Source organism: Corythoichthys intestinalis, chromosome 1 (genome assembly GCF_030265065.1).
Source record: "Corythoichthys intestinalis isolate RoL2023-P3 chromosome 1, ASM3026506v1, whole genome shotgun sequence".
In the NCBI taxonomy this organism is placed as follows: Eukaryota; Metazoa; Chordata; class Actinopteri; order Syngnathiformes; family Syngnathidae; genus Corythoichthys; species Corythoichthys intestinalis.
This window is the reverse complement of record NC_080395.1, coordinates 70,486,891-70,510,133: the sequence shown is the minus strand read 5'-3', so window position 1 is coordinate 70,510,133 and position 23,243 is coordinate 70,486,891. Positions and strand designations below refer to the sequence as shown.

The window sequence follows — 23,243 nt, the reverse complement described above, 5'->3', positions numbered from 1 at the left end:
CATGATCACTCTGGATGAACTGCAGAGATCTACAGCTGAGGTGGGAGAGTCTGTCCATAGGACAACAATCAGTCGTACACTGCACAAATCTGGCCTTTATGGAAGAGTGGCAAGAAGAAAGCCATTTCTCAAAGATATCCATAAAAAGTCTCGTTTAAAGTTTGCCACAAGCCACCTGGGAGACACACCAAACATGTGGAAGAAGGTGCTCTGGTCAGATGAAACCAAAATTGAACTTTTTGGCCACAATGCAAAACGATATGTTTGGCGTAAAAGCAACACAGCTCATCACCCTGAACACACCATCCCCACTGTCAAACATGGTGGTGGCAGCATCATGGTTTGGGCCTGCTTTTCTTCAGCAGGGACAGGGAAGATGGTTAAAATTGACGGGAAGATGGATGCAGCCAAATACAGGAACATTCTGGAAGAAAACCTGTTGGTATCTGCACAAGACCTGAGACTGGGACGGAGATTTATCTTCCAACAGGACAATGATCCAAAACATAGAGCCAAATCTACAATAGAATGGTTCAAAAATAAACGTATCCAGGTGTTAGAATGGCCAAGTCAAAGTCCAGACCTGAATCCAATCGAGAATCTGTGGAAAGAGCTGAAGACTGCTGTTCACAAACACTCTCCATCCAACCTCACTGAGCTCGAGCTGTTTTGCAAGGAAGAATGGGCAAGAATGTCAGTCTCTCGATGTGCAAAACTGATAGAAACATACCCCAAGCGACTTGCAGCTGTAATTGGAGCAAAAGGTGACGCTACAAAGTATTAACGCAAGGGGGCCGAATAATATTGCACGCCCCACTTTTCAGTTTTTTATTTGTTAAAAAAGTTTCAATTATCCAATAAATTTTGTTCCACTTCACGATTGTGTCCCACTTGTTGTTGATTCTTGACAAAAAATCTAAATTTTATATCTTTATGTTTGAAGCCTGAAATGTGGCGAAAGGTTGCAAGGTTCAAGGGGGCCGAATACTTTTGCAAGGCACTGTATGCTTATACATAACAATTTCTTTCATGTAAAAAATATGGCAAAGTAATAGGTTCCCTGCTCCTCGGTTTTTGTTTTTACTTTATTTATATTATTATTATTATTTTATTTTTTATTTTTTTGTAGAATCTTATTTTGTTTGAAAAGGAGAAAAGCAAAAGCAGAAGAAAACTGTAAAGAGAATTTTTTTTTTCCGTCTGGTGTGTTGAAAGAACAAATGGCTTTTCAATAAAAAACAATAAATGGGAAAAAAAAAAAGAAAGAATGGAAAGACTTTATGGAATTTAACAATTCCCTAAACATCTCACCATCATTGCTTTGGGAAACAGGAAAATGCGTAATTCGAGGCAAGATTATCTCATATTCATCATATTAAAAAACACAAGAACAGAAGTTGGAAAACGAACTAGAAATAAAAATCAAACAACTGACGGAGGAATTCGCCAAGAATCCCATAGACAATACCACGAAAGAACTTTTCAGCGCCAAAGAACGGCTCAATAGTATTCTGTCTAAAAAAAACTCAGTTTCTGTTACAACAACTACGATATACCAACTTTGAGCATGATAACAAATCCGGAAAATATTTAGCAAACCAACTAGAACGTAACAAAGAAAAAACATTAATTACAACAATACAAGATTCAGCCGGCATAATAACACAGTCACCAGAAAAAATTAACGAAACTTTCTATAGCTACTACAAAAACTTATACTCGGTGACAAACGATCATAACGAAGAAGACATTGACTTATTCGTTAGTAATCTTGACATCCCCCAAATAACTTTAGAAAGCCAACAATTGCTAGATACCCCACTTACCCTCGCTGAATTATGGAATGCCGTAAAGGACATGCCAACAGGTCGCGCACCGGGGCCCGACGGGTTCTCAAGAAATCAGTGCTAAGGGTCAAATTAGAGTCAATATGAACACTGCAGTAATCAAACTACTGCCAAAAGCGGGGAAAAACCTAACCCAACCAGCAAACTATAGACCAATATCCTTAATGAATACAGATATTAAGATTATTGCAAAGGCTTTGGCCACTAGATTAGAACAAACTCTTCCCACTAAAATTCATAAAGACCAGACCGGCTTTATTAAAGGACGTAACTCTACAAACAATATAAGACGCTTGTTAAATCTTATTAATATTGCACAGAATTATAAACAGAAAGCAATTATCCTCTCTTTGGACGCAGAAAAAGCATTTAACAAAGTCAACTGGATTTTTCTCTTCAAAATTTTGGAAAAATTTGGCTTCGGTGAGCCATTTATCCGTTGGATAAAAATATTCTACAACGCCCCAAAAGCCACTGTCAACACAAACGGGGTCATTTCACAAAGTTTCTGTCTTCAAAGGGGAACTTGACAAGGCTGTCCACTCTCACCCCTATTATTCGCCGTATTTATTGAACCATTAGCAATTGCAATAAGACAAAACGCTAATATCAAAGGGATCTGCTCGCAAACATCAGAACACAAAATTAACTTATACGCAGACGATATACTATTATATCTAGAAAAACCAGAATCCTCCCTACATGAGATTTTTTAACTAACAAAGACATTTTCACAAATATCAGATTATGCTATAAATTGGTCAAAATCAATTATAATCAACAAACTCATGGAATCCTGCAGGTCAAAATCTAAATCACAATATTCCAATAGGGAATATAAAGTATCTTGGAATCAACATTTCACCAAAACTTACAGAATTAACTAAACTAAATCATAAACCCCTCTTAGCAAAAATATGTGAAGATTTGACACACTGGAATAATCTACCCATCTCACTTTTGGGCCGGATAGCAACAGTCAAAATGAAAGTATTACTACAAATAAACTATTTGTTCTCAATGATCCCCTTTAAACCCACTCAAAAATGGTTTCAAGACCTAGACTCAGCCGTCACAAAATTCTACTTTAAGAACGAGAAAAACAGAATTAGCCTTGCCAAATTGCAAAGAAATAAACCAGAGGGGGGTCTAGAGGCCCCTAATTTCCAACACTAGTATATAGCAAATCAAATACAATATCTTATTAGGTGGTTATATCTTAACACTGAACAACAGTCATGGCTAGAATTAGAGCAAACAGACTGCAACCAAGTACAATTGGCAAACCTCCCCTTTATTAGTTCTAGTATTAAGCACCGTAGCTGCTTCAAAAACCCAATGATAGCATGTACCATGAAAGCCTGGTGGAGAGGTATGGCAATTACGCATTCACAACAAGCCCCGTGTAAATTTTCACCAATCTGGCACAACCCGGACTTTGGAGTTAATAAAATTCCTATTTATTTCAGCACATGGGATGATACGGGAATAAATCAGTTACAGCATTTGTTTAAAGATAATACATTCATGTCATATGAAAAAATACTACAAAATTTCCAGATCAAAGGGGTCAATTTCCTTCAATACAATAAGATCAGGGCAGCCATCAGAAGCAAATTCCTATCACTAACGGGTACGTTAGACCCACCACCTTTCGTAAATAAAATAATAAATATACATCCTCAACAACAAAAAAATACTCTCAAAAGTATATAAAGCCCTCTCATGTAACAACTCTACTTGCCTAACAATCGAAAAATGGAATAACACACTTTCGGTAACATTAGATAATAACTATTGGTCCAACATCTGTAAAAATACATTTATAATGACAAAGAATAAGAACCTTCAGCTTATACAGTTCAAAATACTGCACAGATGCCCCAAAGAGTGCCAAGAAAATATTCCCCACACCATTACACCACCAGCCTGAACCGTTGATACAAGGCAGGATGGATCCATGCTTTCATGTTATTGATGCCAAATTCTGACCCTACCATCCGAACGTCGCAGCAGAAATCAAGACTCATCAGACCAGGCAACGTTTTCCCAATCTTCTATTGTCCAATTTTGTTGAGCTTGTGCAAATTGTAGCCTCAGTTTCCTGTTCTTAGCTGAACGGAGTGGCACCCGGCATGGTCTTCTGCTGCTGTAGCCCATCTGCCTCAAAGTTCGACGTACTGTGAGCAGGCATGAAAATGGGTCAGGGGTTAAAAAGGTGAGAAGGGTGTGGAGGAAATATGTTCCAGTACACTGTATTGTACACCCCAACAAAATATTGAGCTCTGTCGACCCACACTGTGTTTCAACAGGGCCATGCAGAGACCGGTGGAGGGGTGGGTGCTCGTAGATCAAAAGGGGCACATGAACAAGTATTTAATACACCTTAAAACAACATAACTTAAATTTTAACCAGCTTTAGATAATAATTGGCTGCGACTGTGACATACTTTAATTGGGAGGGGGCAACAGTGAATAGAAATCAAAACTGTCATCAACACTTTCTGGCTGTGACTCAGTCAGTCTGCCTCTTTTCTTCCTTCAACGTCTGCATCAAAACTTCCTTCCTCAACTTGTTCATCTGAGAACAAACCACATCAGATGGTCACTGAGCCACCAACAGCACAGTTTTCTCAAAACTATTATTTCATTATTATCCATACTTAACAACTCTAGCACCTAATGATTAATAAAGCAATGACATAAAAATCTTATAGAAAAATAACATTGTAATTGTGTTTATAATTGGATTTAATACCCGACTATCCTTGCAAACTTGTTCTTACCAGGTCTGCTATTCACCCAGCTGATGAGGTATCCACTGCCTTTAGCAGCCTCATCTAACTCCTTTTTTTATCCCTCAATCTCCCTTCCCTACGACGCATGTCTATGTAATGAAATATAAATATTTAAAAAAACAAACAGACTCCCCGGTGGCTTTTAGTTTTAAAGTTTTCTTAATTTCTTTCTCACTCAATAACGATGGAGTTAGATTTGTGTTTTTATTATTCAATCAAAAAACAAAGTTACTTCTATCAAAAACAAAGTTGCTTCAATCAAAATACAGTATATACTTTTAATCCCAAAAAGTAGCTTCAATAAAAAAAAATGTAATAATAAATTTGAGACAAAAAAAGCATTTGAAAAATATATTTCTTGATTGAAACAAATTTTTCCATTTAAGTAATGTTTTGCGTTTGGGCCACATTTTGGCTAGGACATTTGTGTCTTTATTATTCAATCAAATAAGTTGCTTCAAACAAAAAAATATATATAAAAAGAAAAACTTTGCACATGTGCCAATCACCGTTTACCAAAGCCTGAGAGGGTTTGAGTAGACCCACTATGAAGCTTTTAATAAAGCCAAGCATTTTCTAACTACTTTATTCTTGTTTAAAAATAATTCGGTGGGGCAGTAACATGTTTAAAACTTATCATAATTCTTACATTTTGAAGTGCTTGAAAACCATTTATAAATGATACTTTGGTGAAAAAAAGTGAAAAAACATGTCTTATATATATATGTATCTTTTTTCCAATGTAAAATCTGAATAAATGCATTGAACACGCACAAAAAAATGGGGGGCGGGGGTTGGGGCGCTACTTCGCGGTTTTCACTTATTGCGGCGGGTTCTGGTCCCCATTAACCGCGAAAAACGAGGGATCCCTGTATTTCTGAAAAGGTTTAAGAAGCAGGACTCATTCCCACCACTCGTCGGGCCGCTGTTGTGCCGACACCGGCCGTCAGCTCAAATCCAAGCCGAAAATAACGCGTCTCCGGCGGACGACGGGAGCGATGTGAGGCGCCCCTTCCATCCGAGAGAATGCCGCTTAATTTGACTCAACAGTGTGTTTCTTCGTTTATATTACCGCTAAATACACAAGCTTGACGCCAATTTAACGGGAGCTATTTTTTTTCATGGGAGATTTGGCTAGCTCTGGCAGTGTTCAACCCAAGCTGCAACGAATGGCAGTAACTTTTTTATATCGCAAAACGTGAAAACGATTGAAACCATTACTCACCAAATTCAATCTGCTGGCAAATACAGGCAAGTGTGTATGCTGCGCTCTGGTCTGCCCCGATGTGGATAAGGCCTGCTTTTTGTTTTCGCTGCTTTGCAATGCAACCGAAGGCTCTCCGAGCACTCCATGTACACGTGTAAGGAGTGCGCACGTTTGGAATAATGGAACGCAGCTTGGGCCGATGATTGGTTCTCGTCAGCGAAGCATCTAGAAGGATTTGCTGACTGTGTTCTTAAGTGCTCAGTTTACGTACTAAGTTAATCACATGATGATAATAATAATAATTAAATAAAACCTCCCGACCCCCCCTCCCTCTCAAAAAGAATTTCTCCTCGGATCTACGCAATTCACGTAGGTCGCCCTTTTTTACTTCAAAACGGCGAATTTCGCCGAAAGGTGAGAGATTTTCATGCCTGAAGCTAGCAAGCAACAGGCAGGCAAAGTCGATCGAGAGGATCACTGCAATAGCGTGTTGATCGACCAGTGGGTGAATAGTTCAACACATGTAAGAACGCCTCCTCATTTGAATTACATTTCCACTTGAAAGTTGGCGCTGACAATGAAATAATAGAAGGCAAAGCGCTTTTATTTATTGATTGACATTTATTTCAATCAATATATTTATTTTAGTATTTATTCTTACATTTTTAATGTAATTTCTTATTTTTGTATATATAATCATTTTTATTTCTACTCTTATTTAATTAGCTACTTATGTCCATATTTATTTTTGTATTTATATTTGTTTTTATTTTGTTTTTTATTGATTTATTTATTTTTAATTTTGGCAGCTTTGGTCCTCCATAGTCCTGTGTCCTTGTGCGAACCACATTGAGCACGGAGAAAAGAAAGAAGACCAAAGAAATTTCTGAGGACTTGAAAAGCAAAATTATGAGGAAGCATGGGCAATCTCAAGGCTACAAGTCCATCTCCAAAGACCTGAATGTTCCTGTGTCTACCGTGCGCAGTGTCATTAATGCGCATGGCATTGTGTCTAATCCCCCTAGATGTGAATGGAATGTTATGTAAATAAAAATTGAAGATGGTGTTATACTTGTATAGCGCTTTTTCTACCTCTCAAGGTACCCAAAGCGCTTCACACTACATTGCCATCTACCTACTAGTGACACAGCACCAGGAGTAATGCGGGGTTCAGTATCTTGCGCAAGGATACTTAGGCGAGTTCATCAGGGTGGAGAATCGAATCCACAGACTCTGGGTTGGGGGACAACTACTCCACCACTGAGCAACGCCATTCCCAAGATATCCCATCAAGATAGATTCAACGAAAGATTGTACGGATGGTGGATAAAGAACCTCGACTAACATCCAAACCAGTTCAAGCTGTCCTACAGTCCGAGGGTACAACAGTATCAACCCATACTATCCATCGGCGTCTGAATGAAAAGGGACTCTATGATAGGATACCCAGGAAGAACCCACTTCTGACCCTGAGACAAAAAAAAAAAGTTTGCCACAACTTGCCTGAGAGAGCACAAAACGTTTTGGAAGAATGTTCTCTGGTCAGATGAGACAAAAGTAGAATTTTTGTGGAAAAGGCATCAACATAGAGTTTACAGGGAAAAAAACGAGTCCTTCAAAGAAAGGAACACTGTTGGTTGCTCTGCTACCTCTGGCACTGGACTGGTTGACCGTGTGCATGGCATTTTGGAGTCTAAAGATTACCAACAAATACAAATTTTGCAGCAATGACCCAAAACACACTTCAAAAAGCACTAGAAAATGGTTTGCGAGAAAGAACTAGAGACTTCTAAAGTGGCCAGCATTGAGTCCAGACCTGAATCCCATAAAACACCTGTGGAGAGATCTGAAAATGGCAGTTTGGAGAAGGCACCCTTCAAATCTCAGAGACCGGGAGCAGTTGGCCAAAGAAGAGTGGTCTGAAATTCCAGCAGCGCATTGTAAGAAACTCATTGATGGAAGCGGTTGTTCAGTTATTTTGTCTAAAGTTTGTGCTACCAAGTACTAGGCTAAGGGTGCCAATACTTTGGTCCGGCCCATTTTTGGAGTTTTGTGTAAAACGATAATGATTTTTTTTTTTTTATCATTGTTTTTTCATGGCAAGCAAAGTAAATGAAGATATTACCATTAAAGCATATGTATTTGCAATCATTTTCTGAGAGAAATTGAGCATTATCCGACAAAATTGCAGGGGTGCCAATTCTTTTTGCCAGCACTATAACTACTCCCACAGTTGATTTCGTTACATCAAGCTGCTTGCCTATTGCAGGTCTATAAATTGTTTCTGGTGTCCTTTGACAGCTCTTTGTTCTTGGCCATAGTGGAGTTTGGAGTGTGACTGTTTGAGGTTGTGCGTTTTACACTGCTAATGACAAACAGGTGCCATTAAAACAGAGGAGCCTCGCAAAGAAGTTACAGCTTTGTGGGAGCCAGAAATCTTGCTTGTTTGTAGGTGAACCAAATATTTTCCACAAGAATTTTTTAAAGACTTCATTTACAATGTGATTTTATGGATTATTTTCCCCTCATTCTGTCTCTCATAGTTTAGTTATATATATGATGACAATTACAGGTCTTTCTAAGTGGGAGAACCTACACAATTTGCAGTTGAAAAATACTTTTCCCTTCTGTATGGGTTTATTAATAAAGAAAAAAAGTGTAACCACTCCTTTAAAAGTACCGTATTTTCCTCAGTATCAGGCGCATTGGAGTATAAGGCGCACCTTTAATGAATGGCCTAACTTTTTTTCATATTTTACGCGCACTGCATAACACGGCACAGTAATAGTATTATTTTGGGTTGTGTTATGCATCCACTAGATCAGTGGTTCTTAACTGGGGTTCGATCCCCAGGGGTTCGGTGAATGTTAAACACAGAGCCCTATTTTGTATGCCGACTAAATCTAGGCAAAGTGGTGTTTTACACCAGGTTTTGGTCTGGTTTACCCTCAATTTAAAGGCTTTATTTCATTTCTTTCAAATATTAGCCCTCTACTGTATATAATGGGAGGAGAAATCTGTTTGCTCAGTGGAAGGTTGCCAGGAATTTGGTATGAGGAAGTATAACAGACCTACGGACAGCATGAACTGCATAGATAATTAAAAAACAACTGTGTAGTTTTACGGCATGAAAATTGTATGTGATGCAAAGATACGACAATAAAATGAGAATGTAGGCATGAAAACAATGAAAAAAAAAGAACAGTGTGAAATGAAATGAGTTTCTTTTCTTTTGCCAACGTAAAAATCAACAGCTAAAGGCAACGAAAAAAAATGTAAACAGGAATTCACTTTGATGTTAGCTTGCTAGGTTTTGAATTTTTTAAAAAATGGCTTTGTTATGAAATTCCGAAGGGTTTGGTGAATACATATGTGAAACTCGTGGGGTTGGGTACCTTTAGCAAGGTTAAGAGCCCCTGCACTAGATGGAGCTGTGCTAAAGGGAATGCCATGCCATGATTAACCGATATTGATCCATACATAAGGCACATCAGATTATAAGGTGCACTGTCGGCTTTTGAGAAATTTAAAGTATTTTAGGTGCGTATTATAGTCCGGAAAATAAGGTAGTAGGGAAATGCCATCACTGTACAGTCTTCAGAAAACACCAAAATGTTTTTGTGAAATGAATTTCATCAAAAAAAAACAAAAAAAAAATACAGTCAGTATGATCAAACATGGCCTTATCCATGTCACTCATATGCACGTAAACAATAAAAGAGGATTAAAAGTTATTATCATTGAAGTCTATGACAGTCTCTTAGTATTCTATCTCCATGAGTGAAAGCTCACGAATCTCCTCCAGGAGTAAGTACAAGTTTGGACTTTTGCTTTGGCAGAACTCATGCTCCTCTTTGGAAAGTTTGGGACGCCAGGTCGCCTTCTCTTGAACTTGCTGGGAGGCCTCTTGGGCTAAACGGACCACTTCCTGAACCAGTTGGTTGCGGCCGTGAGACTGAGTCTGGTGGAGCGCGCCAATCTGGTGCGGCCGGTTATAAACGAGCTCGAGAGACACACTGTCCGCGTGGCAACGTGACGACTGCACGGAAATACGAACCTGATGGAAGCAGGAAACACAAATTTGGCTTATGTCACCTCAGGTAAAATATCAGAGAAGAAAGAAGCACTAACACATTTTGTTGGGAGGATATTGATGTGTTTATAACATACTGTGTACATTGCACAGTCACCAAAAATGCTTTGGCGAATAAGTACGTGAAAATTGTAAAATTACATTTTTTTTCCTTCCTTCATTTACAGTGTATTACAAAAGCGAGTACACCCCTTGCATTTCTGCAGATATTCACAGTGGGGCAAATAAGTATTTAGTCAACCACCAATTGTGCAAGTTCTCCTATTTGAAAAGATTAGAGAGGCCTGTAATTGTCAACATGGGTAAACATCAACCATGAGAGACAGAATGTGGAAAAAAAATCACATTGTATGATTTTTAAAGAATTTCCAAATTAGAGTGGAAAATAAGTATTTGGTCACCAACAAACAAGCAAGATTTCTGGCTGTCAGAGAGGTCTAACTTCTTCTAACGAGGTCTAACGAGGCTCCACTTGTTACCTGTATTAATGGTACCTGTTTTAACTCATTATCGGTATAAGACACCTGTCCACAATGTCAGTCAGTCAGTCACACGCCAAACTCCACTATCGCCAAGACCAAAGAGCTGTCGAAGGACACCAGAGACAAAATTGTAGCACCAGGCTGAGAAGACTGAATCTGCAATAGGTAAAACGCTTGGTGTAAAGAAATCAACGGTGGAAGCAATTATTAGAAAATGGAAGTCTTACAAGACCATTGATAATCTCCCTCGATCTGTGGCTCCATACAAGATCTAACCCCGTGGCGTCAAAATGATAAGAACGGTGAGCAAAAATCCCAGAACCACACGGGGGGACCTAGAGAATGACCTACAGAGAACTGGGACCACAGTAACAAAGGCTACTATCAGTAACACAATGAGCCGCCAGGGACTCAAATCCTGCACTGCCAGACGTGTCCCCCTGCAGAAGAAAGTACACGTCCAGGCTAGGCCTGTCGCGATAACAAATTTTAGTGGGCGATAAATTATCTCATAAATTATTGCGATATGCGATATTATTGCGTCAAATCACAACTAAAAACAATAGACCATGCCTCTTTCAAGTAAAAGACAACAATATTAATACCGCACAGAAACACATATTAAATGTCTTTTTTCAAGAAAAAATAAAATTGCACTTAATAACTGAAGCATTCAGGCATATAGGTATAAAGTTGCAGTCACAGTAATTGTACTTCAACAACAACAGAGAAAAACAGACTAATTAAGTAGCAGTAACAAAAATTTGGCTCCCAAAGGTATCAAATATCATTTAACACAGGGGTTTTCAACCCAGTCCTCAAGGCACACTGTGGGTCCTGGTTTTTGTTCCAGCCGATCCAGCAGAGACAGTTGAACCAATGAGGCTTCTGCTAAAACAAGCCACACCTGACTGCAATCAACTGATTGCACTTGTAAAACACCAGATTGGGGAAAAAGTGTTGTCATCTTGTTTGGTAAGAATGAAATCCTGCACCCACAGTGTGCCTTAGTGGAATAGGTTGGGAACCCCTGAATTTTAACAGAGGTAAAATGGTCTCATTTCTTCTTGCCTGGTACACCAGACTCAACGCTGTTCCAGCTATTGAGTCTGGCCACCATTCCCACGGATACAATTTCCAGGGCGGAGTAAGCCACAGCAAAAGGACAGCGGAGTGGACCAATCAGCGAAGTGCAGACGTGACGTTACTAACTGACGACGGAAGGACCAGGGACTTGCGCGCAGAAGTAAACATACGAAGAGAGCGGAGTTTATTCAACATGGCGAGCGCGAGACAGACTATTGTCAATGACTCGTGTCGCTGTGTTTTTGGTCATTTAAAACAGAATTTACCGCGGATTGGAACATGTTCTCGGTTATCCCGTTGACCATCTGTGTTGTGGAGACGACTTTCGGCGCGCAAGAGTGACGTTGCTCGTGAAGAACACGTCACGCAAATAAACGAATCTGATTTGTCGATTGATTTTGTACCTGCTCGAAAAGGCCGTTAAAGGGATGGTTCCCAGACTATTTCTCTCAGTGTTTGAAAAATACAGGGAGAATAGTCTGGCAGAGCCAGGCAACATTTCTTCAGCAATGTAGCGGACTTCACTTTCCGTCAGGGAACGCTATTTTGCGCGGTGTCGTCTGTATTTCTCACATCAAGCGAATACCTCTAATTGTCAATTAACATGACGAGGAGGCTCCGCTTGTTGCGATGCAGTTTTCTTACTAAGCAGTGAAAACTGGAGAGGATAATAGTTTTTCAAATGAGCATGTAGATTTATTCTGTTGGCCATCTTTGTTGAAACAACCTCCAAAAACATTTTGCAGACTGGTTCGTCCTCTTCCTCATTCCGCTCGCTCATTGCTGTGCGCCGACAGTGTACTCGGCCCTGCCTCCATCCATTAAATGACGGTCACTCAAACTCAAATGTATAAAAAGAACATACCCAGAAGTCAATAAAACAGAGTGGCACAAGGAAGCTGAACTTTAAACAGCGCTGTCAAGCACGTCTGCCACACATCTGCCGCAAGCGCGTGCACGCGAGGCGATAAATCGCAGCGCGAAAATTACCGTCTTTATTTTTATATACCGCGCGATAAATGGAATTATTGCATATTGCGACAGGCTTAGTCCAGGCCCGTCTGCGGTTCGCAAGAGAGCATTTGTATGGTCGAGGAGAGGACTAGGACAATGTGTTATGGTCAGATGAAACCAAAATAGAACTTTTTGGTAGAAACACAGGTTCTCGTGTTTGGAGGAGAAAGAATATTGAATTGCATCTGAAGAACACAATGCCCACTGTGAAGCATGGGGGTGGAAACATCATGCTTTGGGGCTGTTTTTCTGTAAAGGGAACAGGACGACTGATCTGTGTAAAGGAAAGAATGAATGGGGCCATGTATCGAGAGATTTTGAGTCAAAATCAGCAAGGGCATTAAAGATGAGACGTGGCTGGGTCTTTCAGCATGACAATGTTTCCAAACACACATCCACGGCAACAAAGGAGTGGCTTCTTAAGAAGCATTTCAAGGTCCTGGAGTGGCCTAGCCAGTCTCCAGATCTCAACCCTATAGAAAATCTGTGGAGGGAGTTGAAATTCCGTGTTGCCCAATGACAGCCCCAAAACATCACTGCTCTAGAGGAGATCTGCATGGAGGAATGGGCCAAAATACCAGCAACAGTGTGTGAAAAGATTGTGAAGTCTTACAGAAAACGTTTGGCCTCCGTTATTGCCAAGAAAGGGTACAAAACGTACTGAGAGAAAAAAGTATTGAGAAGAACTTTTGGTATTGACCAAATACTTATTTTCCACCATGATTTGCAAATAAATTCTTTAAAAATCAAACAATTTGATTTTCGTTTTTTTTTTCTCCACATTCTGTCTCTCATGGTTGAGGTTTACCCATGTTGACAATTACAGGCCTCTCTAATCTTTTCAAGTGGGAGAACTTGCACAATTAGTGGTTGACTAAATACTTATTTGCCCCATTCTATACTTAAATATCTGCGGAAATGCAAGGGGTGTACTCACTTTTGTGATACACTGTAAGTCAAGAAACAAAAACTGGAAATTGTGATAAGACAATACATCAAAGTGCTTGCTGGGCCTTCAAATAGTCTCTAGTGACTCACAGTAATGTGGTTGAACAGCTTAAAGGTGGTGGTTCCAATGGTGGACGTGGTCATGATGTGGTCTGAATAGCGGCGCACAGAGCCGCTCTGCCACTCGCAGCGCCGATCCTGCTCCGCAGAGAGCACCAGACCCTCTCGGTTCTTCAAGTACACAGGCCCCTTGATGCCGTACCTCCGCAGAACAAATAATGTTAACAAGTGATGTAATGAGGTACGGCAAGCCTTCGGATTTTCATCTACACATTTATGTACACTTACCCTTACACGTATCATATGAGAGAGAATGAATGTACAGTAGGCCTGAATGATATTGGAAAAAAACTATCATTGCGATTTTTGGGGGGCTTGCAATATAATGCGATATTACGGTATATTGCGATATTAAAACTAGAATAATTTTCACCACGTAACTCGAATAGCCATGTTTGGGATAGGCCTGAACGATATTGGAATGATTGGAAAGAATTAACATGTAACAGGTGGTCCACGGGTCACGACGTATGTGATTTGGCCCACACAAGGCTGTAAGTTGTTTCCGCTAATATATGTTTGTGTACGCATTCGTAACTAAGTATACAGCTACAATTTCTGGAGTTACATGTGAGTGATTTGCTATGGGAATTGTAAATATGTTAGCTTTCGTAGCATTTAAGTTCGATGACTTTTGTTAACTAAATTAGGCTAATTTAATCTACTAAATGTCTATATTGAGGAGATTAGATGAATGTTTGAACACCAATTGTTTTGTATCAAGTGTTGTTAAAATGCGTGCATTTTTAAACTTAAGTGTACATACTGTATGTGTTACAACTTTACAAATTGTCAAAAGTGGAGGAACTAAAAAAGCTTCAAAAAGCACAATTGCCTTATTTGCTGTCTGTAAAGCTGAACAACTTCACGTTTAGTGAGGACAGAACATGTCATATTAATGAATCAAATGAAAAAATAAGATGCTGTGAGGTACAATAAGGTACTATTTAAAAAAAAAAAAAAAAAAAAAACCAAAAAAACGACTTGAGACAATGGCTGGCGAGACTCTGGCATCGTAAAGTCGAAATGGCCGAAGTCGAGTACATCGAAACCCGGGGACTACCTGTATATTTTTAAAATTACAATCTCGATCATTTTAACCTGATTCCAATCCTCTGACAAATGGCGCAATCGGCTTGATTTCCGATCATCTGATCGGATCGGGGACATCCCTAATTTATATCATGCCGTTTACCTAGGCTTTCTGTATATAAAAGGGATCCAGAATCTGCACACTTGCTGCTTTCATGAAGTATAACTAAACATATAAGAAAAAAAACAAAACAAAAAAACAATTGCACATCCTGCGATGGCGATGTTAGAACGATATATTGTGCAAGCCTAATGCACAGTATGTGTTATTTACACTGGAGCAGAAACGATTACTTGAAAATTTCGAGTAACTCGATTTTAAAAATTAATAGAGGAATTTTCTCCGCCTCGAAGAATCGTTTAATTTCACCAGCTCTAAACGGGACGTTTTGCCCGGACTACTTTTAATGCAGCACGACGTCACGTACGTACAGGTAAAAGACAGCGGCAGCGGATATTTTTATTTCAACCATGCATGAATATAGACGTAACGACGAAGAAGCCGGCGAAAGCGAAGAGAAACGCACCAAGAAAAAGCAGAAAATGTCAAAAGTGTGTGAGCATTTCAAGCTGGACGCAAAGGCGAAAAACTCTTTCATGCATTCACTGTAAGACAGCGCTTGCATACTACTACAGCACATCTGCAGCGCCACCGAAGGCACCCGATTTACTCAGAGAGCGGAGGAGCGATATACGGGACAAGGTAAAATCAAGTTCACGTAGCACTACTATATAAAATTAACCTTTCTGTACATTGCTAACATAACGTTAGCCCTGTGGAGGGCTAGGTTTTCTAAAATTATGATTACTGTCGATGCGTGGCTAACGCGTCTTTCATACAGGCTTTGTTTAATCTGTAAAAACAGCATTGTAGAGTGATGAGGGTGTAAAATAAAAACATAAAAATGCTAACTATCAATTTTAGCTCAGTAGTCATTGATGGATAAAACACCAAGTAGCACTGGTGCCTATTGTGCTCCAATACAGCAGGTATCAAACTAAAATTAGCTTGACACAAATGGAAACTGAATTGAAACATGCGGAAAAACACAACTTTTAAGTGATGTGTGTTATCAAGCGTAAAGATATTTTTAGGTAAGAAATAAGAATTGCTTTTTTTTTTTTAAGATGTGAAGTTTTTTTTAGTTTTCTCGTCACATCTTAGACGCAATTGTTGAATGTTTTCAACAATGTACATCTAAAATAAAGACATTGATTCTCTAAAAAATGGTTCAATATTAGGTGAAATGTCTTGTTTTCTCATGTATATTTATAACTGATCTTTACCTAAAAAAATGTTTTATCTGATTACTACTAGATTATTCGATGGAATTTTCAGTAGAATAATCGATTAGTAAAATATTTATTAGCTGCAGCCCTAATTTGCACATTATTTTATGCATGTTATTTATATTAATACTACTAATACGCTAAAAATATTCTTTAATGTTCTAACGATAACATATGCATTTATAGGATTTTACACAGCTGGCCAAAAGTATTGCCACCCCTGCAATTCTGTCAGATAATGCTTAATTTCTCCCAGAAAATGATTGCAATTACAAATGTTTTGGTAGTAATATCTTCATTAATTTTGCCTGGAATGAAGAAACACAAAAGAGAATGGGGGGAAAAAAATCATTATCGTTTTACCAGGGCTGTTAAACGTCAAAAACAAATTTTTAATCGAGTTAATCACAGCTTATGAATCAATTAATCGTAATTAATTGCAATTCAAACCATCTCTAAAATATGCCATATTATTCCTGTAAATTATTGGTGGAATGGAAAGATAAGGCACAAGAGATATTCAACATACTGTACATACAGTAAGTACTGTATTTGTTTATTTTAACAATAAATCCAAAAGATGGCATTAACATTATTAACATTCTTTCTGTTAAAGGGATCCACGGATAGAAAGAATTGTAGTTCTTAAAAGATAAATGTGAGTACAAGTTATAGTAATTTTATATCAAAACCCTGTATGTTTTCGTTTTGATAAAATTAGTAAAATTTTCAATCAAAAAAATAAACTAATAGCTCGCCATTCTTGACGTCTCCGAGCGGGACGTCACATAGGCTCCCTGCCGTTCTTGCACAGTGTCTTTAACTACGTAAGGTAGTGATTGAAATACACCACAAGGTGTCAAGGGCGAGTTTTAAATTAATTAGAGATCTAGAGATCTAGCCAAGTTTTTCTAGTTTTGTCCCTCGACTGTCCCGTAGTTTCCGGGTTCATTGTACCTGACATTCATTTGAGTGTTGACTTTGCAAAGTACGAGACCTCTGATAATTTGTAAATTGTGACTAAATATTGCCATTTAGTGTATTTTGTTGAGCTAAACGAAATGTTTGAATAGAGTTTGAGTAAGTTTTATGTGTGTTTTGCAAAGCTATTTTGATTGAGAATGCCAGTTTTCTTTGCATTGAGCTCTTTTCTTTTTGTGAACATTATTTTTTTGGAGAGATAGGAATATTATTTTTGTTGTGCTTTCAGTAAGTGATACTGTCGCGACTTAACTTTTCCACCCAAATGCATGATGGGAAGTTGGAAAACCATGACTGTCAGTGGTGTCTGCAAATGGTATATGTTCTGCGTTGTGTTCAATGAAGCGTGTTAAGAATAAGATCATCTCCTGTCATTATTCCCCACATCGCTCACCACAACAGTTATGATTGTTGTGATAGAATTGCCAAAGCTTATGCCAATAAATGGTGCGGCCCCAATGAATGCCTGTGTCAACTTGCTTATCTCTGCCCCTTAGTTCTCCATGTACAAAAAAACGGCACCATTGTAGTCTGTTTGCGGCAATGCATGAGTGGGTATTCCCGCGGATGCGTTAAATATTTTCACGTGATTAATTAAAAAAAAAAAAAAATTACTGCCCGTTAACGCGATAACTTTGACAGCCCTACATTTTACACAAAACTTCAAAAATGGGCCGGACAAAAGTACTGGCACACCTCGAAAAATCATGTGATAATTCTCTAATTTGTGTAATTAACAGCAGCTGTTACTTACCTGTGGCACATAACAGGTGGTGGCAACAACTAAATCGCACTTGTAGCCAGTTAAAATAGATTAAAGTGAGCAAAGACTTAACCTCTGTCCAGTGTCCTTGTATGTACCACATTGAGCATGGAGAAAAGAAAAGACCAAAGAACTGTCTGAGGACTTGAGACGCAAACTTGTTAGGAAGCATGGGCAAACTCAAGGCTACAAGTCCATCTCCACAGACCTGAATGTTCCTGTGGCTACCGTGCGCAGTGTCATCAATAAGCGTAAAGCCCATGGCATTGTGTCTAGCCTCCCTAGATGTGGACGGAAAAGAAAAATTGATGAGAGATGTCAATGAAAGATTGTGCGGATGGTGTATGAAGAACCTCGACTAACATCCAAACAAGTTCAAGCTGTCCTATAGTCCGAGGGTACAACAGTGTCAACCCGTACTATCCGTTGGCGTCTGAATGAAAAGGGACTCTATGATAGGATACCCAGGAAGAACCCACTTCTGACCCAGAGACATGAAAAAAAAAGTTTGCCAAAACTTATCTTAGAAAGCCCAAAACATTTTGGAAGAAGGTTCTGTAGTCAGATGAGACAAAAGTAAAGCTTTTTGGGAAAAGGTATCAACATAGAGTTTACCGGAAAAAAACGAGGCTTCAAAGAAAAGAACACAGTTTGCTTTGCTGCCTCTGGCACTGGACTGCTTGACCGTGTGTATGGTATTATGAAGTCTGAAGACTACCAACAAATGTTGCAGCATAATGTAGGGCCCAGTGTGAGAAAGCTGGGTCTCACTCAAAGGTCATAGGTCTTCCAGCAGGACAATAGCCCAAAACACACTTCAAAAAGCACTAGAAAATGGTGTGAGAGAAAGTGGCCAGTAATGAGTCCAAACCTGAATCCCATAGCACACAGGTGTCAAACAGATTCCAGAAAGGGCCTAGTGGGTGCTGGATTTTGTTTCAACCGATAACGCGCAGAGAGTTTAACCAATGAACTTCCTGCTGAAACAAGCAGTACCTGACAAAGTTTAACTGATTACACATGTAAAAGATCTAACTGGTGAAAAGGTGTCCTCTTCGTTGGTTGGAAAGCAAACCTGCACCCACTCGGCCCTTTCTGGAATCGGTTTGACACCTGTGCCATAGAACACCTGTGGAGAGATCTGAAAATGGCAGTTTGGAGAAGGCACCCATCGAATCTCAGATACCTGGAGCAGTTGGCCAAAGAAGAATGCTTTAAACTTCCAGCAGAGCATTCAGCATTGTAAGAAACTCAAAATAACTGAACAACAGCTTTCGGTGGGATACCGGAAGCGGTTGTTCACAGTTATTTTGTCTAATAGTTGTACTAAGTATTAGGCGTAGGGTGCCAATACTTTTGTCCGGCCCAGTTTTGGAGTTTTGTGTAAAATGATAATGATTTAATCCTTTTTTATTCTCTTTTTTGTTTTTTCATTGCAAGCAAAGTAAATGAAGATATTACTACCAAAGCAAAAAAAAAATTTTTTTAAATCTACAAATCACTCGTGTGGTTGATGATTAATCAATAATCAAATGACTGTAATCATACACTTGATCAGTATGGAGTATCGTGCTGACATGAAGCTTCAAGAAATGAACCTTTTCTCGAACCAATTGGCTCAAGTGGTTCAATGCCTCACAAGGCTTCATTTGGAATATTGTTAACGTTTCTATATCTGCTCACCCAACATGAAACATTTTCCTGTCCGGTGATATAAAAACCATAATGAAATGAAAACTTACAGCGGAACAAAAGCCAAAACCCCATTGTCCCGGATGGCGTAAATGACAGCATCAGTCACACAGCATGGGTCGGTGCCAGGGTCTCGATCTTTAAAATACAGACACTGAAACAACTCTGTGGACAGCTTCTGGGCCTGCTGGGCTGCCTGCAAACACCACGCAGCTCTCAAACAATGAACGTATACCGCTACACATAGACTTCATTACCTATTGACGTGGCACTTCGTCATTCTTTGTGTAACGCCTTATCAGAGGTATTGCTATTGATCCTGAAAATATAGGTGATTATCTCTGCATTTGGTGATTTTTGTGCATCTAGTGTAAATTCTGAGACTTATATAGCAATTTTAAGTTGTTTTATATTTTTATTTTAAAAAATAATTAATCGGCATTTTATAAGGGAACGACTTAGAATTTTTTTATGCCGCTGCTCATGGAGACTCATATATGGCTAAGGTAGGTGCCTGTTTTGGTTTTAGGTCAGTGGCAGCTTTGGTTTTGAAAATATTTGAATTTCAAGTTTTTGAAAATAGGCCCCTACGAATCGGCCTCCTTTTCCCGTGTCATGTCAATAGGTTATAAAGTTTATGCGCTACATATCAAATGGGTTGAAAGAAAACAACTCACCCTGTTCTTCTTGTTGATATGATGAGCCAACTCGTCTAGTTCCTTGTTAGTGGCTAGTGCTTTATTGGGGCTCTGTCCCTTGTCAACATCGATGGCCGCTGTCAGAAGGCGGTGAACCACCATGTCGGCATAGCGACGAATCGGTGAAGTGAAATGTGTGTAGCGGTCCAGAGCCAACCCTGAAAAGTGGAATTTAGTCACAGGCAGTATGTCACTTCATGTACAGTGGGGAGAACAAGTATTTGATACACTGCCAATGGGAAAAAGTGTATCAAATACTTGTTCTCCCCACTGTATCTTCCAGGCGTAACAATGCATTTTTCAGTCACGAGTAATCTAACCTGTAAAATTTAATTTATAAAAACGTATTAAATTTACAGTATCCCACAAAAGTGAGTACGCCCCTCACATTTCTACAGATATTATCATATTTTTCGAACAATAAGGCGCATCGGAATATAAAGTGCACCTTCAATGAATGGCCTATTTTAAAACTGTTTTCATAGATAAGGCACAGTAGTAGTCGTAGTAGTGGTTGGAGTTGCGTTATGCATCCACTCGGTGTTTTTTAACCTGTGTGATCGTCAGGTGTGCCGCGAGAAATAATCCAATATCTTTTTTTTAATCATAACATTATTAGGGTGGCCCCTGGCGGTATTTTGAAGGACACTCAGTGTAACAGCTGGCAAGTTTCCCCGCAATTTTTTTTTTCGCCAATGAGCGGAGCAGTTGTCTCACGAAACTTAATTGAATTTTGACATGATGTGCAACTCATTTTTTGTGTGCATTTTTTTTTTGTTTTCCTGTTGTCATTGTGCAATTCTTAGTAGGACATTGTTTGCAAATCATGGTGGAAAATAAGTATTTGGTCTATACAAAAAGTTCATCTCAATACTTTGTTATGTACCCTTTGTTGGCAATAACGGAGGCCAAACGTTTTCTGTAACTCTTTACAAGCTTTTTACACACTGTTGCTGGTATTTTGGCCCATTCCTCCATACAGATCTCCTCTAGAGCAGTGATGTTTTGGGGCTGTCATTGGGCAACACGGACTTTCAACTCCCTCCTCACCCCATGGCGTCAAAATGACAACAAGAACGGTGAGCAAAAATCCCAGAACCACACAGGGGGACCTAGTAAATGACCTACAGAGAGCTGGGACCACAGTAACAAAGGCTACTATCAGTAACACAATGGGACTCAAATCCTGCACTGCCAGACGTGTCCCCCTGCTGAAGAAAGTACACGTCCAGGCCCGTCTGCGGTTCGTTAGAGAGCATTTGGATGATCCAGAAGAGGACTGGGAGAATGTGTTATGGCCTGGACATGTACTTTCTTCAGCAGGGGGACACTTCTGGCGGCGCATTGTGTTACTGATAGTAGCCTTTGTTACTGTGGTCCCAGCTCTGTGTAGGTCATTCACTATGTCCTCCCATGTGGTTCTGGGATTTTTGCTCATTGTTCTTGTTATCATTTTGAAGCCACGGGGTGAGGAGGGAGTTGAAAGTCCGTGTTGCCCAACGACAGCCCCAAAACATCACTGCTCTAGAGGAGATCTGCGTGGAGGAATGGGCCAAAATACCAGCAACAGTGTGTGAAAAGCTTGTGGAGAGTTACAGAAAATGTTTGGCCTCCATTATTGCCAACTAAGGTTCAGAACAAAGTATTAAGATGAACTTTTGGTATAGACCAAATACTTATTTTCCACCATGATTTGCAAATAAATTCTTTAAAAATCAAACAATGTGATTTTCTGTTTTTTTTCCACATTGTGTCTCTCATGGTTGAGGTTTACCCATGTTGACAATTACAGGCCTCTCTAATATTTTCAAGTGGGAGAACTTGCACAATTAGTGGTTGACTAAATACTTATTTACCCCAATGTAAGTAAGTTTAAGTCAAATTCCAAAATCCATCAAATTTCAAATTCCATGTTTGGTCACTCGCATGCCAAAGTGGTATGTACTGTAAATTTTTGTTTGTACTTTATATATTTTGTATGTGTGCGTTTATTCAATTGTACATCACTTTGTCGTACCACCAGTTCTACGGTGTGTCTGTTGTTAAAAGCAAGACTGCAGTAAACATCAGTACAACAAGAACTCGAGTCTCCGGTTATGAACAAGCCAGCTTCCTCAGTGTTGTTACAGCACGCGGATGTCACCGGGCGGAGTTGCAGTAGGAAGGAAGGAGCTGGTGCAGGCGAGCAAGTTATTGCTCGTGTCGCGTTGAAGAACTGCTCGGATTTCTAGCCATCAGCCACCTTGCTGTCCACAACAATGTGTTGGAATAAAACGCAGCGGGAGGATTGAAGGTCGTATGGATAAAATGGATACTTTCGTGTTGACGAGTGTAATCAAATGATGTACAGTAGACGAGCTAGTGTCCATATAATATAATACATATTATAACTTAAAATGTAACTTGTAATCCAAGTTGGTTATTTTTAAAATCAAGTCAGTAATATACGTGAATTACATTTTAAAAGAGTCATTTGTAATCCATAATAGAATTATTATTCAAAAGTCACTGTGGCAAAACTGCCTGGCGTTGCCTTTTACCCCGGTTTTACATCAGGCGCGTCTGCGGCACGTCGGCTACGTTAACGCACCACTGACGCTCGTCCCAAAAGGGTGCGTTTTATGAGGACAACGTCTGTGTCGCCGCTTGATCGGATCACACGATAGTCCGAGATTAGTGTTTATTTTATAATATCCAAAGGTCTTAACATCTCTGAGGTTACAGTGAATGACATTGCTCTTTCTGATCATTACTGCATTCTGTTTAAAATAACCCCCCCGTCCATCCTCTGAAAAGGGAAGCAGAGGTGATTAGGAAGTGTTACATAAACGATAACACTTGTGCGTTATTCACTCAGGCCTATGCGTCAACGATAACACTTGTGCGTTATTCACTCAGGCCTATGCGTCACCATAAACCCTTACAACAGTTCCTGTTGACGAACTTGTAAATAGTTTTAGTTCCAGCATGATGACTGTTATTGACACTATTGCCCCAATTAAGACAAAAACTTTGTAAAGAAAGAAGAGGTCACCCCGGAGAAATGCCATACTAGCTTTAAAACAAAAGCAAGATTGCAGACGAGCAGATAGCAGGTGGCGCAAAACAAACCCCATGTTTTTTCTATCTACA

General features: G+C 39.4%; 1 protein-coding gene across 3 annotated transcripts in view; it reads right to left on the bottom strand.

Annotated features, from left to right (window-relative positions):
* Positions 1 to 6,207: 6,207 nt before the first annotated feature.
* The window catches only part of LOC130920485 (DIS3-like exonuclease 1), a 66,879-nt gene continuing 49,843 nt past the window's right edge, over positions 6,208 to 23,243 (bottom strand). For all 3 annotated transcript variants that reach the window (XM_057843757.1, XM_057843766.1, XM_057843774.1), the window contains 4 exons: positions 20,091 to 20,269; positions 19,464 to 19,609; positions 13,566 to 13,737; positions 6,208 to 9,909 (listed from right to left, as the gene is read on the bottom strand). In XM_057843757.1, the coding sequence (XP_057699740.1) occupies positions 9,613 to 9,909; positions 13,566 to 13,737; positions 19,464 to 19,609; positions 20,091 to 20,269 (794 nt within the window). In that variant the 3' untranslated portion in view covers positions 6,208 to 9,612. The remainder of the gene's footprint in view (positions 9,910 to 13,565; positions 13,738 to 19,463; positions 19,610 to 20,090; positions 20,270 to 23,243) is intronic.